The sequence below is a fragment of the Numida meleagris genome, chromosome 7 (assembly GCF_002078875.1).
Source record: "Numida meleagris isolate 19003 breed g44 Domestic line chromosome 7, NumMel1.0, whole genome shotgun sequence".
Lineage (NCBI taxonomy): Eukaryota > Metazoa > Chordata > Aves > Galliformes > Numididae > Numida > Numida meleagris.
This window is the reverse complement of record NC_034415.1, coordinates 21,428,338-21,445,139: the sequence shown is the minus strand read 5'-3', so window position 1 is coordinate 21,445,139 and position 16,802 is coordinate 21,428,338. Positions and strand designations below refer to the sequence as shown.

Here is a 16,802-nt window from a genome sequence, read left to right as displayed (position 1 = left end):
CAGAAGGGGTCCTTTCCCTGCTGGTATACATCCAAGAGATATTTAAAAGCCATTAGAAAAAAAGAAGAAGAAGAAGAAAAATTAACAACAATAAAAAATGAAATCACTAAAATCCCATAGTTTTGCACAACCCCGTGTGCTGTTCTGGAGCTGCAGGGTGGCTGCTAAGCCCATGTGTCTATTTTAAAAGCACGTTGCTTGATCTCTTGCCCTACTTTCCAGACTTGCCGTACTTTCTCGGTGCACGGCAGCAGCAGAGCTGGCCCAGCCGTGGCTGTGCCCAGTGCTGGGTGGGGGCACGGTGTGGGCTGGGGGCACTGATGTGCTGCGTTTCCCCCCAGCAGAGCTCCCCAGCACCGGGAGGATGAAGGGCAGAGAGAGACCGGGCTGAGAAGGGGACAGCGTGTGGGTCTGCGGCATTTGCTCACCTCCATAGTGATCCCTGAGCCAACCTCACTGAGCATCAGCGTGGAATTTTGGGACTGGAGGGGTCAGCGTACCCTCTCCGAGGCAGTGATCTCTTCTTCCTCACTGGCATTCCCTGCTCCATCCATGGCCTCCTCGGAGGGGCTGCAGTACCGCGCGCTCTACGAGTACCAGAAGGACCGGGACGAGGACCTGGCGCTGAGCCCCGGGGATGTGCTGACCGTCAGCAGGGCTGCACTACTCGCTGCCCCCAACTACAAGGACGGGGATGAGCGCAGCCCCCAGGGCTGGCTGCACGGCCTCAACGAGCGCACCAAGGAGCGCGGAGACTTCCCTGGCACCTACGTGGAGTACCTGGGCCCCGTGTGCCTCACCGCCGCAGCCACCAAGGCCAAGACACGGCCATTGCCCCCACCACCTGCCGGGACCCCTGTGCCCACCGGCCAGCCCTGGGGTGAGTGTGGGGATGGGGGAATCCTGGGATGAATCACAGAACGGCTTGGGTTGGAAGGGACCTCAAAGATCGTCTAGTTCCAGCTCCTGCACACCACAATCCTCCCTTCCTCCGGGATCACTTGGCCCTTGGGTTGAGCGGGACAAGGGTCTGGGGGTGCCCCAGCTAGGAGGGCCCAGGTGGACCCTGATAAGGAGCTGGGAGCTGCTTTTCTACATCTGGGAGCTGTCTGAAGCAGAGGGATAGGAGCAGGGAAAGCATCTCCTGCAGGTTTCCAGGCTCTGCTTTGCAGCTGTTCCCAGTTGTGTGGGATCCAGCCTGGGATCTGGGCACGGAGCATCCCCCAGCTGCCCCCATCCCTCCCCCCCACAGCAGCGCTGCCGGTGACGCCATCCCCTGAAGCCAGCTGCCACCCTGCTGCCCATGGGCTTTGCCATGCAGCTCCTGCAGCTCCCTGCAAGCAGGGAGGCTGGGAGCCATCTCCGTCTTCCCTTGCCAAAATGTGGGTGACCGTCCCCACTTCATGCCCTGAATGCACCAAGGCAGCCGCAGTCCCTCTGCTCCTGCGGCACCAGTAAGGAGGAGCAAGCGGCAATGTGCTGCCATCCTGAAGGGGCAAACACGCCTCTATGCCCCCTGCCCAGCCAAGCCCAGAGGCGCATGAGTAGCCCTCTTCCCCAAGCTATTTGGAGGGCAGAGCCCTATCAAACTCAGTGCTGTAGGGTGGACATCTTGGAATCAACGCCGGTCACCGGGGGGCTGTGGCCATCCATCACCAGCCTCTGGGTAGTGAGATCTGCCAGCTCTCAGGGAAACAGTGAGTGAGGGCTTGGCTGCATGCAGGGAATCCAAAACAGCAGCTTTTGTCCCCAAAATTTATTGCCTTGCATGTGAAGTGCAGACAGGGGTCTCCCACTGACCCCCCAAACCTCAGCATGTCCCCAGCCTCCCCTCAGACCCTCTCCCACACCGTATGTATCAAGGCTTGGGCAAGAAGAAAGTCAAATCAAATGAACAAAATAGGTAAAACCAAGATGATTTTGACAGAGCAAAGCCCGCTACCGGCAGGGTTTGGGGCAGGGGTGCTGCCACCTATGGGCACGCTCTGTCCCTGTCCCCACGGCCGGTGCCACCGCATGGGGATGTGAGCGCTGCTACCTGGCACAGGGGCACTGCGACAGGGGACATCTCTATTGGACAATGAGTGGTACCATTGCCTGTTGGTTTGAATCTAAATCCTCTAGCTGACAGGATTTTCCCTACAATGAAAATTTCCAAACTTTGGAGGTTTTTTGGAAAAGGACAGCATCTGCAGAGCTGCAGTGCTGGTCAGGGACCCCAGACAGGGTGCCCTGGGCTTTCTCCAACCAGAGGAAGGGCTCAGCTCACAGGAGGGAAATGCATTTCCAAGCCATGCCCCAGAGCCAGGGCTGGAACCACTGGAAGGAATGGTCTTTTTTAAATGAAATTGCTTCCTAAAAATGGCTTTGGTATGGAGCCACATGCTGCATGGAGTCTTCCTAGGAGCTTGGAGGCTGTTCTGCCCCAGCCTGGTTGTCCCATGAACATCACCTCCCATGAGCATCACCTCCAGGACCTCTCAGTCACGTCTCCTGAATGGAAGAGGGAACAAATGCAGGGAGTGAGGTGGCCATGCTGAGCTCAGCTTCTGTGGGAAAAAAATCACCCAAGACCTTTATTTAATTTACCACTTCTTTTTAACACAATTCCACCAAAACAGATCAGCTTGCTGCATAAAACAGGCAGAGGAGCTCTTGAGACATCAGCTTTTCCAGATGCTGTATGTTCCCCAGCTGCAGTGGCCCCAGAGGGGACCTGACATGGCCAAGCCAGGGCTGACAGCAGCACCCTCTGTGCCACCACTGATATCCCATAGAAGCACTCTCTCTGGCAACTGCAGGTGCACAACCAGCATAGGTAGAGGTGTTTATCAGAAGGACTGACCCCAAACCAAGGAGCCTGGAGGGGAGAGAGAGGGATGGATGGATGGATGGATGGATGGATGGATGGATGGATGGATGGATGGATGGATGGATGGATGGATGGATGGATGGAGCATCCACAAACAGAATGATGCATCCTCTTGGAAATGTCAATTACATCATTGGTTGGAAGTGAGAGTTTACTCAAAACAGAAAAGGAAGTAAAATGGACAATGAAGGTAGTTGTTATGGACTCACCCTGTCTCTAGGTGGTGATACTGTGAAATAGTGTGTCAGCACATGTACAGATTGGGTTGTGGTTCTTGTATTACCTACAGACTCCATTCCTTGAATACTGATTGACGAACCAAACCTTAATGTTCAAAGCAGTCTCAAATATCTCCAAAATTTCTGTACTGAGTAGAAAAAGGCATTTTAATTCCCATTAAAAGATTGCTGGGGGAACCAGCAGAGGAAATAAATCTGGACAGAAGGAAGGAAAGAAAAAAAGGAAGGAAGGAAGAAAGGAAGGAAAGAAGAAAGGAGAGAAGGAAGAAGGGAAGGAAGGAAGAAAGAAAGGAGGAAAGGAAGGAGGGACGAGGGGAAGCAATGCACACGACAAACTGGGAGTGAAGGAAGCATGCTTCAAGCCCTTCTCCCCATCTCTCCCCAACAGGGCTCCCGGGGCAGGCAGAGCACGCTGAGCAACCAACCCTCCCTGAGCAGGCACTGCTGACTGTGGCCAGGCTCATCGAGGCACTCGAAAAGCAAGGTATGGGCAGCCAAGGGGCAGCCACCCACTTGGCCCATGGTCACCGGTGCTCCTGGAGCATTGCCAGAGCTGTCCCTCACTCTGAGCACACTGGTACCCATGCAGCATGGGCAGGGTGAGCGATCCTGCAGCATGGGTCCCTGCTTGCTTCTATCACAGGCGTGTCAGAGGGAGGATTTGGGGCTCAGGGACTGACCGCTGTCTCCCTGCTGCTCCACAGGTCTCGACAGTGAGCTGCTCTACCGATCGGATCCTGGTGTGCTGGGTGATGCTGAGCTGAAGGAGGCTCTTCTGGCGGGTGAGTCCATGGCTGCATCCTTCCTTGCATCCCACGAGTGCCTGACCCCATCAGCATGGGCTGGGTTACTGGCTCTGACCTTTTTATGGCCCTACGTGCAGAACAGTACTGCCCACACTGAGCCCCCCCGCACTCATCTGGTCCTGCTGGGATGCTGCCCATACGGATGCGGCAGAGGGGCTGGGACATGCTGCAGGGCGTTGCACCCAGTGCCAGTGGCAGAAAGTAGAAGATTGTTGGTTTTGGCTGGAGCCCTTTACTAGAAGCTGGGGGTTTTTTTTAGGAAAAAAAAAAATCTGTTTTGCAAACTTCTGAGGCTTCTATTTGAGAAATGGGGAGCGTGCGGGTGCAATAGAGAAAAAGGAAGGAGGGGAATGAAGCTCTTATTTGGGGAAATGGGGGATGGGAGGTTTGCTGCTGGAAGTGGGGTGCACCGAGGCACCCCGTGCCCTGCACCTGAGGGCTGCACTCAGCCTCCAGGCACAGCCCCACAGCCCCGCAGTGCCCGAGCCGGCAGCAGCCGGACCGTGTTGCTGGGGAGAAGGGCTGTGATGAAATCGCTATATTAAGCAACATGACCTCATCGCTTCCCTGCTCTCCGGCTGCAGAGTCCCCGCCGGGCGGGGGAACAGGCACTGCGTGCCCCCGGTGCTCCCCGTAGGGAGCGGCTGCACAGGGGAATGTGTGGGGGTCCCCCAGCTCATGGCTGGGGGATGATGCTCAGCCCCGTGCAGGATGCAGACATCACTCCCCCTGCATCCTCCTGCGGGGTTTTGTAGCATTTGGGCTGTACAACATCAGTGCTGGAAAAGGGGTTTGGGAGTGGGCATGATCTGTGCATGAGGGTCACACTTGGCCCCATGCTCCCCGTGGTCTCCATCCCCACAGCCAGGACCTCAACTCCACTGGCAAAAGTCAAACTCAGTTTTGGGGAATGGGGAGAAATCAGATATGGGGCTGGGAACCGAACCCTGCCTCAGCTGGGGAGAAAAGCAGGTCTAGGGAAAAGGCATTGGGGTCCCAGTGAATGCCCTATTCATGCTGCTACTTGGCAGATGGAGAGGAAAAACTGCAAGAAACCACAAGGAAAAAGGAGAAGGGGCTGAAATAGTCAGTTTTCAAACCCCCAGATCTTAACCTGTCCGAGAAAGTGGGGCATTCCCTACACTACAAGAGCATCTCACATTTTGGTGGGGAGGGGGAGGCTCCTCTGGTTGTGCACCCATGGCCTCAGGGCTGTCCCTATGCCTCCCCCAGCATGGTTCCCATGGGGACTGGTGGTGGCTGCAGTGCTGGGGATGGGGACAGTGATGGGGATGGGGATGAAATGAAGATGGGATGGGTCGAAGCTGCGTGTGCAGGTGGGATGGGGGAGACGTATTCTCCAGCCCCAGAGCCGCCCCATTGCTCCAACACATGGAAATTTGAGATAGTGGAACTCAACCAGGTGCTGTCCCCACTGCCACGGGAGCAGGGCAGTGTCCTGCAGGACAGGGGCATCTGAGCACCGCTAAGAGGATGACTTCAGTACAGCTTTTAGTTCAGACATGTTGTGAGCTGAACACTAGGGTTGGAGTGATGCCACTGTTTGACGCCACTGCCCATGGGCACGAGATGTGCAAGTCCCTCCTGCTTTGATAGGTGAAGTCCTCTCCCCCTGCACTGTCTCCGGGTCCCAATCTGGAGCTGCCTTCTCCTCGTGACTGCGCTGAAGCAGCCACTTGGCAGGAGCTGCCGGGTGCCAGGGAGAATCCCGCAGCAGCAGAGTGGATTGGAGCCGCTGTCTCCAGGCGAGCGGTGCCGTGCGGTGCCATACTGCCGTCCTCCCCGCTTTGATCTCCGGCCCCAGCGCAGCGCAGTCTGCCTGGAGACACGCTCACGTGCCCGGGAATTAGGTCAGGGCTCGGTGGGGATTAGCGGTGGCGGTGGGCTCCGCGAGATGCTGCTGGGCAGAATGCAGTGGGTCGGAGCAGGGTGCTCGCACTGCTCCCCAGCATCACAGTGCATGGTGGGGACTGTGTCCCCCCATCCTCTCCCCGAAAGGACGGAGCCTCCAACAGCTCCGGTGTCCCCACGCCATGCCGCCAGCCCCACCACAATGACTTTACTCCACGCACCCCGGTGCCTGGGGCTCTGCTCTTCATTTGTACCTGTAAATAAACCCCACAGCGGTCAGAGCCTGGGAGGACGCATGAGTTCATCTGTTATATTTGGTGGGGATGAAAGAAGGGTGAATTAGTGGCAGTGGCCGCCTGTGACTCATGCCTCACGCCTTCCCCATCTCGGCTCCAGGGAGGGGTCCCAGTGCTTCAAACCGGGGTACACAGTGGGGAAAAACCCAGCCGGGGCTGCAGGAGCTCAGGGCAGGGCTGTGCCGCAGCCACCGAGCTCAGGGTGACCGCGGGGCTGGCACAGGGACGTGACAATAAGGCTGAGTCAAATGCAGGGAAATTCCACAGGGAAATCCCCCAAGTGGGATGAATATTTGGGAAGCTCCAAGATCAGGTCCTCGGGTAGGCACGGATGAGAAGAAAGGTCCTTATTTAATCTTTATGCAGCTCTGGATGTCAAAGTTTGGGGTACCACTGTGCCATGGGGACCTCAGACCCAGGGGCATCGCACTGCAGCTCAGCCTATGCCATTCCTTGCAGATGTTGGGCACATAGGATCCCTGGGCTGGCTGCAGGATATGGGATGCAGCCACCACCTCCAGCCATGTGCATAGCACAAATGGAGCAGAGTGGCTGCTTCCCAGGATCCATTCAATCCTCTTGTTCCCAAAACCCCCAGCCCCTTCTGGGGGCCAAGTCAAGCATCCTCCTTCTTTCCTTTTGCCACAATTTAGGCACACACCATGGGGCTGTCTTACTCACAGCTCCCTGCTGCAGCTGCCGGGAGAGATCCTGGCATTTCCCACCCAGTCTGACTCAGTCCCAGCCCGCTGCCCCCCGGGGGGCTTCCCTTGTTCTGAAATGTGGGGTCTCACATCCCATGGTGGGGAAAAGGCAGCCCCCAACCTTTCTCCCTCTCTGAGGTACCCCCTTGCGCATATCATGCCTTGTGCTTAGGGGGTTGGTATGGGTCTGAGAAGGGCTTCTGGGGGGTTTGGGGGTGTTTTCCTGCTTTGTGGCACCAGGTGGGGTCCCTCTGTCCTTGCGCATGGGCTGGAGAGAGGACAGGGATCTCCAGGAAAAGGCTGGAACATCTGGAGAGCGTGGGGGACAGTGACTCATTCTGCAGCATCATTAGCTTCTTACGGGGTTATCATCTCCCTGTGATAGCAGAGCGGGGGCAGCTCCCTGCCCACTCTTCCCTTTAACCCTTCCCATCTGCCAGCTGAGCATCCCATGGGGCACAGCTCCAAGCACCCCAAAGCCAGCACCAGGGAGGGGAGTTAGGGCAGGGGACTTGCCCAGGAGGATGGGGACACCAGGGTAGGGCTATTTCTATCCGAGCAACAGAGACTGCATGGGAACAGTCCCACCTGAAATTAATTGCTTGCAGCAGGGTAACCCCCCTCCAGTCTCCCCACCGCAGCTCTCTCTGGGTGCAAAGATGTTTTCCAGTCTTGCTTTGATATCGGATGAGCTTTCCCTTTGAACACGCCCCTAAGCCTATGCCCAGTTATGCAAATGAGCTAATTAGGCCACAGCAGAGCTGCAGGCTAATTGCCTCGGGCAGCACCCGTTGGCATCCCCTTCCCTGCGCAGAACAGGCGGCGGCTGCTCTCCCCAATCTGCACGAGCATCGTTTGATGGATCCCCAGTGAGACCTCGGTGGTGGGATGTGCCCAGCCACAGCAGGTGCAGAAGGGATTTTGGCATGGAAATAATGTTTGAGAGCAAGCTCAGACCAACTGGAGGGGTGGAACAGGTTTGAGGTTTAGCTGTTTCTGCCCATTTGCTCATCATCCCCAATGCTGGAGGGGTTCAGCCAAACGCAGGGGTTGGAGCACCTCACAGGACGTTGGTGGCTCATTGGGAGGCTCCAATCATGCAGTTGGGTGATGGGAATGTGTAGGATAACCCTTCCCATAGGCACTTTTCCACTTCTCCCCATGTCTCCTCTCCCTGCTGGCATCCCCACACAGGGTCCCGTCCCCATGCTGCCTTTGCCCTGGGTCATGGTAGTGCAGTGGCTTTTGTCGCAGCCACCCTGTCGGTCTCAGGGTTGATTTGTGGCTAGCTGTGTGCTTCCTCCTGAAGATGAGGTAGCGTCTCCAGCCACTGGGTTAAAGGCTCTGCCTTGAGATTGTTCAATCTGTTTTCTTTCTGGTCACTGAGCCAAGAGCCAGGCACTGTAGGAAGATGGCAATGTCCTGTTGGTAAGGGACTCACCATGGGTTGTGGTCCTGGAGCAGCTAGACAGGGAGATGGGCACCATGCTGGTGGGGATGTTCTGGGGAGCTGCTCTCCAATCACTCACTAAGACAGTGGATGAGAAGAGAGGACCCAGCTCGTGGAAGTTGGGTGCCCCATGGCCGGCCCTTAGGAAATATGGTTTTCCACCATTTGGGACTTATAATCCCTATGGTCAGTTGAAGTGGTTGGAAGATCAAAGCATTTTTTGCTGGAAAATTCTGGGTGTTTGGAGATGGAGCACCTCCCCAAACACTCCTGCTTTCAGTAAAGCTGCATTTGGAGATAAAAATGCAGAGTGAGGGGAAAGGAAGGGGGTTCAGGGCGCAGCAAAGCCAGTGCCTTGCTTCTAAACGAAAGCCGTGTGGGGCCTGAAACATCATCATCAAGAAAATGCAAAGTCTGGTCCTTTTTCCAATATTCTCCTTTGAAGGAGGAGATAAATTCAGTTTCTATAAATGCACTGCCTCAATCGGTCCCAAATACCTTGGGACATCCTCCCCACCCCCTCCAAGATTTCTTCTGCGAGGAAAATTTCAAAACCTTCATGTTTGACTCCAGATTTTGAAACCTCAATATCTTTGCCAAAGGGGATGCATCCCCCCCCAGCAGCTGGCTGGGCTAGGACCTCCAAGACAAACGCATGAGGCAATGCCTCGATGGGCAGCTGAAGTAATGTCCCGTTGGTGAGCCTGGCCAAGGGGCTCCAGTGGAGCACGAGACGCATTTCCCAAGGGCTGACCCCGTTTTGGGATGATCTCAGCCTTCCTCACATGCTTTGCCGCAGTCACGGGATTGCGCAGCATTGCGTCATTCTATAGAATCACAGAATCGTTAAGGTTGGAAAAGACCTGTAAGGTCATCTAGTCCAACCACAATCCCATCCCCACCGTGCCCACTCACAGAACCACAGAATCATTGAATCATTAAAGGTTGGAAGAGAACTGTAAGGTAATCAAGTCCAAACACTGACCCCATCACAACCATTGGTGCCTGATATCTGGAGGAGGACCAGGACAGGGGCTCCACCCACCCTATGGGTGCTGTCCCATGGTGGGAGGGAGGCTCAGGGCTCCTGCTGGGTCTCTTACAGGTGCCTCGGACGTGGACATGGAGCTGTATGATGCCCAGACATTGGCAGAGACCCTCAAGTGGTACCTGCAGGAGCTGCCAGCCCCCCTCGTCCCTCCCATCCTCTGCACCGACCTGCTCTGTATGGCTCAAGGTGAGCAGGGCTGGGCTCTCCCCATGTTTTCTGAGGTGGAGGAGTTTTGGGAAACCTCTAGCGTTTCCTCTCCCCATTCTCTGGAGACACTGCACCAGGGGCACATCCCAAGGTGGGCAGCTAGCAGCATCTTGTGCTCCACATGGCAAATTTTGGGGAACTAATGGGAGAGCAGCAGGCACTGGATCCCCAAGAGAGAACCACCTGGGTTGTGGGACCACATATCCATGGCACTAATACATGCCACAATGCTCATGTTCTGAGTGGGGAAGGTGTTTGTGAGGGCAGAAGGGACATGGGGGACAGCTCTGTCTGTGCGAGGAGGTGGATGGATGGCACAGCCCCATGCAGGAACCATGCCAGCAGAAATAGCCCTGGGCTGAGGGCACCTGGATGCTGCCTTCCCATTCCCCTTTGGAGAGGAGAAATCAAAGGCTGCCTCCCTTCCAAGGATAAAGAAGCAATTAGAAAGCAATTAGCTGGGTTGCCTCGTTATGCAACTTCAAAGGGAAGCACCTTCCCCTTGCAGCCGAGCAGCCCAATCCTGCAAGGAGCAGAGGCAAAACCCCAGGGCTTTCAGAAAAAATACCAAAAAAGCAAAACTTTCAGGAGAGGGGTCCCGTGCTCTCCAGGATCCAGCCCCAAAACATGATGAGTGGGAATGCCCCTGCATCACGCAGCGTCTCACATCCCTCACGGCGGTGACAGGATGTCTCCCCTCTGCCGCAGAGACCCTGAGCATGGAGGAGTGTGGGCAGCGTGCCCGAGCCCTGCTGGCCCCGCCAGCCCTGCCACAGCCCCACGCACTGCTGCTGCAGGAGCTCACTCGGCACTTCAGCCGCCTCTGCCAGGCTGCCCGCAAGAACCGGCTGTCAGCACAGCTGCTTGGGGAGCTCTTTGGGGAGCTGCTCCTCCGCCCTGTGCCTTCCAGGTAAGACCCCTCAGCCATCCATGTCCCACAGATTTTGGGGATGCTGCATGGAAATGTGTGGGTTGGGAGGCATTTTCCTAGAATCATTAAGGTTGGAAAAGACCAAGTGGCATTGCCTTGCACAGGGCTGGACCAAGGGGTACGGCCACCTCCAGCCACACATCTTCCAGCCCCTCTGGCCGCTTGGCTTCTCTCTGAGCAGTGAGCTGGTGGTGGGGACATGAGCAGGGTTTTCTTTCTACAAGGAAATCATAGAATCATTGCGGTTGGAAAAGGCCTCTAAGATCACCCAGTCCAACCACATCCCACTCCACCATGCCCACTGACCATGTCCCTCAGTGCCACAACCCCATGGCTCTTGAACACCTCCAGGGACGGTGACCCCACCACCTCCCTTGGCAGCTGATGCCAGTGCATCACCGCTCTTTCAGAGAAGGAATTTTTCCTAATATCCAACCTGAACCTCCCCTGGCGTGACTTGAGTCCATTACCTCTCCAAGCATCACCTCCTTACATGAGTTGGGGCGATCAGCTTAGGGACCTCTGGGGACACCGAGCTGCTGCCATCCTCACGCTCACCCTGTTGTCCCCACAGCAATGAGGCAAACCCTGAGGTCTGCGCAAGGATCATCGAGTCCCTCATCTTGACTAGTGAGGCAGCCGAGGTGCCAGCAGCCCCCGGTAAGTGACACCTGGATGAGGGGACAGAACTGGTGGCACTGCCTGAGGACAGGCACGTGTGGTCCCAACCTCCGTGGGTTTGGAGGAAGGAAGGGGCTCAGTGTGCTGCTTGTTTGGTTGTGGTTTGGAGCTTCTGCTTTGGTGGATTAAGCCCCAGCCCTCAGCTGGCCACGTCCCAGTGCCGTGACTGTCTTACCTGGTGGCACCTTGTTCCCATCACTGCCAGACCGCAGGAGGTGCCTCTGGTACTAGTACAGCACCCAGGGCAGGTGGACGCAGTAGGGAGGAAGGCTGGTGGTGGCCCAAACTGCAAACCCTGAGGACCACAGAGGCCCATCCCTGCAGGATCCCATCTCCAGCCATGTCCCCCTCCCCACACAGAGCCACCCAGGAGCTGCAGCTGCTTCCAGCCTTCCTGCCTTGTAATATATCTGGTCCCTGTCATCGCCTCAGGTCACTGCAGGGTGGCCAGGCCAGGCAGGATTACGGCTCCTAATATTGCTCATAAATCAGCCCTTCAGACTTGTCAGCTGATCTCTTCCCTGCTGATCCAGATGTTGGACAGCTGTGGCTGTCCCTGCGCTCTGTGCAATGGTGACATTCCAATTGCTGTCCCCATACCCTGAGGCAGCACCGGTTATCCCCACCCCACACTGAGTGGGAGGTGGGTGGGATTCAGCAGGTCCCCATCCCTTTTTTGGGTCCATATCTCCACTGGGGATATGTCACCATGAGCCAGGATAACCGTGCCACTGTGCTGCGTGCCGCTGGACAGGTCCTGCTGCTCATATATCCAAAAGGAGGAGGTCATTACCCAACTGTCATCACATTAGGATGTTGGGAAGCTTAATTAAATGCCTGCAAAGCACTTTGGGGAGCTGCGGTGCTATATATAAAGTGCAAAGAATTATTATTAGGCAGGGGCCGCGCGCCTTGGCCCCGGCCTCGCCCCCTGCGTCCCGGCACCGATATTATTTTGGGGTGCACGTGGAGCCGCCGCTTTCTAATTCTCGCTGTCGAATGGCTATAAATACCCAGCAATAACACAGCAGTGTGTGCAAACAGCCCGGGAATAGGAGCCGGGAGCTGACACGGAGGAAACCGCGCTGTGACCTCATCCTGACTCAGGCATAAATATACCTGGTGGCAGTGGGGCATGGGGCCCCACGGGTATGGGGACAGTGGCAATGAGGTCACCTGTGGGGTGGTGACCCTGGGGGCTCCACCAGTGCATGGGCTGGGGCTGCATCCAGAGCTCCCTGCTGTGCCCTCCAGCATGTCCCCAAATCCACACCCGGCGCACAGACATGGGGACATTTTGGGGTCTGGGGAGCACACAAAGGCACGGTACAGGACCCTCAGCCCCAAGGCTGTTTCCCAGTCTGGGTGAGGGGGAGGGAAGGCAGAGGGAAGCAGTGATGTAAATACCGGCTCAGCTGAAGGAAGATGACTTCATCTCCTTTTCCTCTCCTGCTGCTATTTATAGGCACTTTAATTTACTCCCCTTTGCTTTATTATCTCTCCAGCAAGCCGTTAGCCCTCAGACAGCAGGATGCCTTTACTCACCATGCAGCAAAGACTTGTGAAAAAAAAAGAAAAAAAAACAAAAAACAACAACCCACCACCACACACAAATAGAAAAGCCAAACACGGGGGCAGAAAGCAGGGAAGGCAGAGCACCAGGGGTAGGAGCACCACCATTCCTTGCCCCAGGTTTGGGGAGAAAATGCGACCACTTCAGCTCCCTTGGGAGAAAAAGCAGGGATGAGGTGTCCCCATTCCAGAGCAGGGTTTTGGCAGAGTGCAGCCTGGGTGGTTTCCAAGCCCAGGTCCTGCTTGGAGCTGTGCTGCTGGCAGGGGACAGGGCCAGCTGTCCCAGTGCGCGGCGGTCACCCCTGCGTCACTGTCTATGTGCCGGTCCTGCCGCCGCGACGCGCTGCTCAGTGTGCCAGGAAGGGGAGAGGAGCAATAAGTAGGAAAAGGGATTGGAGTTATAAATACTGTGGGGGCATCTCCTGCTGTCCCCAAGAGTGTGATGGAGTGGTGGCGGGGCAGCACACGGATGGCAGTGGGGATGCTTTCCTTTCAGGCGGTATTTTGGGATGCAGCCGTGAGCATCCCAGCACTTGGCTTGGGAAATCGGCCCCAGAGTGCCTGTGAGACAGCCAAAAGGGAGGGGGTGAGCCTTCCCCTGGCCAGAGCATCTCTAGGCTGCATTGCCCCTCCACTGCCCCTTCCCATGTTTCATCCCTTGGGGTTGGAGGTGGGGAGCCCCTGAGCAGCGGATGGTGTTAAAAAATGGGAGAAACTCATCCAAAAACTGCATGGAGTGGGCAAAAGGAGGCAAGTGGTCTCCTGTGCAGATGTCTGGTTCTGGCTCCCCTCATCTGAAGATAATACACAGCAAACAAATTAACGCTGGGAAGGGGGGGGGGAGGGGGGGGGGAAGAAAGCAAGAGCCTAGCTAGCAACATGAGATAGGGAGAGCAGCTAAAAATAACAGATCCCCCAAGGCACGGGGAGAAACATGACAAGGATGTGCACACTTGCAATCCCAGAAGGAGCCTCTCGTCTCTCCAGCTGCTCTGGCCCGAGTGCAGATGAGGCAGAGAGATGAGAGGGGAAAGCCTCCGGGTTGGCCGAGTCTAGGGGATGGCCAAACCTATGGGATGGCCGAGCCTGTGGGATGGCCAAACCATGGGCCAGGGAGTAATGCTTGACACTAGCACTGGAGATGGCCCCATTTTCCCACGCAGAGTTTGGGGATGAAGCAAGGGGTTTCCGCTCACTACCCTGAGAAGCTGAGCTGGGGGAAGACATCAGTGCTGTCATTTTTGTGGCTGAGCTGAGTTGAGGTCTCGGTTAGCATTCCCTCTCCTCCATCTTGGATCAGATTTTCATGCTGCTCCCACAGCATCCTTGCAATGTGGATGGAGCCTGAGCTCTGCCAGCATCCCTAAGGATGCAGCAGAGGATGGGGTATCCCAAGCACGCAGGATACCCTAGGCTGGGAGGCGTGCCTGACCCGCTTGCTGCATCCTTCAGGCAGATGCCAGTGGGAGACCCCAGCAGTGCTGTGTTTGTGGCTAATTTTAGCCTGTGTTTAATTAATGATGGCGCGAGGAGGGTAGCAGCAAGACAGTGAGCCCAGCCCTTGCTTGCTGCTGGAGGAATAGGGGTAACGCGCGGGGACGTGGTGTGTGACAGCAGGACCAGCTACCAGCGGAAGCATCGCTCTGCTCGGATTGAAGCCCTTTTCCTCCCCAGCCCATGTGGCCAGGGCTGATAAGGGGCTAGGGAAACCCGCTGTATTGTGCCACCAAACAATAATGCTGGGGAGGAATCACAGCCGGGAGGAAGCAGGGGGCCAGGGTGAGGACTGAGCCCCTCTGCGCACTTTCTAGACATCACTCCCCACTTTTTGTCCAGTGTTTTGGGATGGCTCCAGCAGCATCACCCTTTTGGTTTGGGGCTGAGCCCGCTGTGATCCTGGTAGTGTCAGGGGGGTAGCAGTGGCTGGTGGCTGCCAGTGACACAGTTATTCTCCAGGCCTGCCCGGCTTTAAAATCTATTAACGTCACTTGGCCGATCGAGCCAGGAGCCGCACAGGCAGCTGAAATGCTGGGGCACAGATCAGATCAGAGCAGGATTTCAATTACAGTAATCAAAGGTGACACAGATAAGGAACCTCTGCTCTATGAAACCACGACAGCTGTCCTCTGGCTCAAACCAGTGCACACTGAGAGCGGCTCCATCAAAATCACTGAAGTGGTACTCAGGTAAAATTGGATTGCGAATCCATTTTCATCTGGCATGGTGGAAAACGCTTTCCCTGTGCTCCCTGGGGAAGAAAAGCAGCTTCCCAGGGGGACAGACATGGCAGGGGGGACATTGCCGACATCCCTGCAGTGCCCCCAGGATAGTTGATGCTGGAAATAACCAGAGGCTCAGGTGCATTGAGCTCAGTGCTCTCCAGGAGGTCCTAGCCATGCTCTGGGGTCACTGAGCAGAAAAACCATAGAATCATAGAATCACAGAATGGGTTGTGTTGGAAGGGATGTTAAAGCCCCCCCCCCAGTTCCAACTCCTGCCATGGGATGGTTGCTCCCCACCAAATCAGGTTGTCCAGGGCCCCATCCAGCCTGGTCTTGGGCACCTCCAGGGATGGGGCACCCACAGCTCTCTGAACAGCTGTGCCAGCCTTGATCCGTTAGGAGTCAACTAGAAACAAAGTTTGGGTCATTTTGGATCTCAGTAAAAGCTGAAGTCATGGTTTAGGGCATTGCAGAACATCCAAACCTCCCTGCTGGCTTTTTGGTCCAGTGGCCCAAAGGTCCTCAGTGTTGGCTCCTCAGCTTCTGCACTCTTGGCCAATTTCTTCCATTTGAAGAAACACCAGGAAGAGATCTGCAGTGGTGGGGGCTGTGGTAATGCCCCACCTGGCCAATCTCACTCTGTGTTCTGGGATCAGCCATAAGCATCCGTCCTCTGCGCACTTATCAGCGCAGCTCCGCTCCACCGCCTCCACCAGCTGTTGCTGTAAAAGCATTAAACTGTAACATCTGGAGTGTCTCAGCATGAGAAACCCAAGTGTTCTGGGGTCCGGAACAGCATGGATGATCCAAGACAAATTCCCAAGCCATCACACTCGACCTGAGCCTGTTCTTTCCAGCCAGAAGCCTGTCCAAGTGGCTTAATCCCTGCTGTTAGCGGAGCATCCAGTTCCAACTTTCCCCTTGCAGAAAGCAACAGAAAACCCCCATGTGTGCGGCACATCCCTCCCTAGAGCTCAAGGGTTCCTTTATTTCAAGAAGGGTGGATGCAGGATAAGGGGTTTTGCCATCCGGATTCCTTCTGGGTGCCTCCTGCTCGCCCGTGGCCCCGAGGTGCTGCCTTTTGGCAATTAATCTGGGCATGCTTTACATTAACGAGTCTCCCCACTTTAAATTATAAATGGCCCTCGGCGTGTGTGCACACAAACACACGTGTACGCGCGGAGAATCCTTTAAGGCCATCATTAGCTGTAATTAGCGGGATCTGTCACTCATCTTTGGCAGTTAACGATGAAGCCCCGAGTCACAGGGATCCGGCGGCGGATAAAATAAACACGATTTCAAACAGTTTGGAAATAACAAGCCCTTATTAATCAGACAAGCCCCAAAGGGAAGTGCTTGGAAAAGCAGCAGCACCTCTGCCATCTCCATGAGTGGAGCTGGGGGGTTCAGATACCCCCATCCTGCTCCATCCCTAAAATATGGGTTTGGGGTGTGCTAAAGCTTGATGACTTTGAGCAAGCAAAATCCACCCAAAAAGTGTTCCTGCATGGGTCTTCTCTGGGTGAAGGGCTCGGGATCTGGCCATGGATGCATTATAGGAGCACATGGGAGGCAACAGGAGCATCCCCAGGGTCCCATGGAACAGAGCAGAACAGGATTTGGGGACAGGGCTGGCGTGAACGATGTTTCCTAGGGAGCAAAGGGAGCTGGGGAGGTTTTTAGCTGTCACAGCTGCAGCTAAATCACAGCAAATAGGAGGGGAATGGGACACACGAGGCTGGATTATATTACAAAGGAGCAGTCCATCATGGGGTATTTAAAATAATCCGCTTAGATGCACAGTAGCAGATTTGGAGTGCTAAGGGAATTGAAGGCGCTGTGGCTTTGCAAGGCTGGATCAGATCTGGTGAAGATGCCACTTAGGACAGCACATCCTGT

At 55.7% G+C, this 16,802-nt stretch overlaps 1 protein-coding gene across 1 annotated transcript; it reads left to right on the top strand.

Moving 5' to 3' along the window:
- LOC110402757 (phosphatidylinositol 3-kinase regulatory subunit alpha-like) lies at positions 345-13,499 on the top strand (the record flags this gene model as incomplete). Its single annotated transcript, XM_021405170.1, is given in 6 exon segments — positions 345-880; positions 3,500-3,595; positions 3,816-3,893; positions 9,345-9,476; positions 10,206-10,407; positions 11,003-13,499. Coding segments are annotated over 6 exon segments (930 nt in total). The 3' UTR covers positions 11,097-13,499.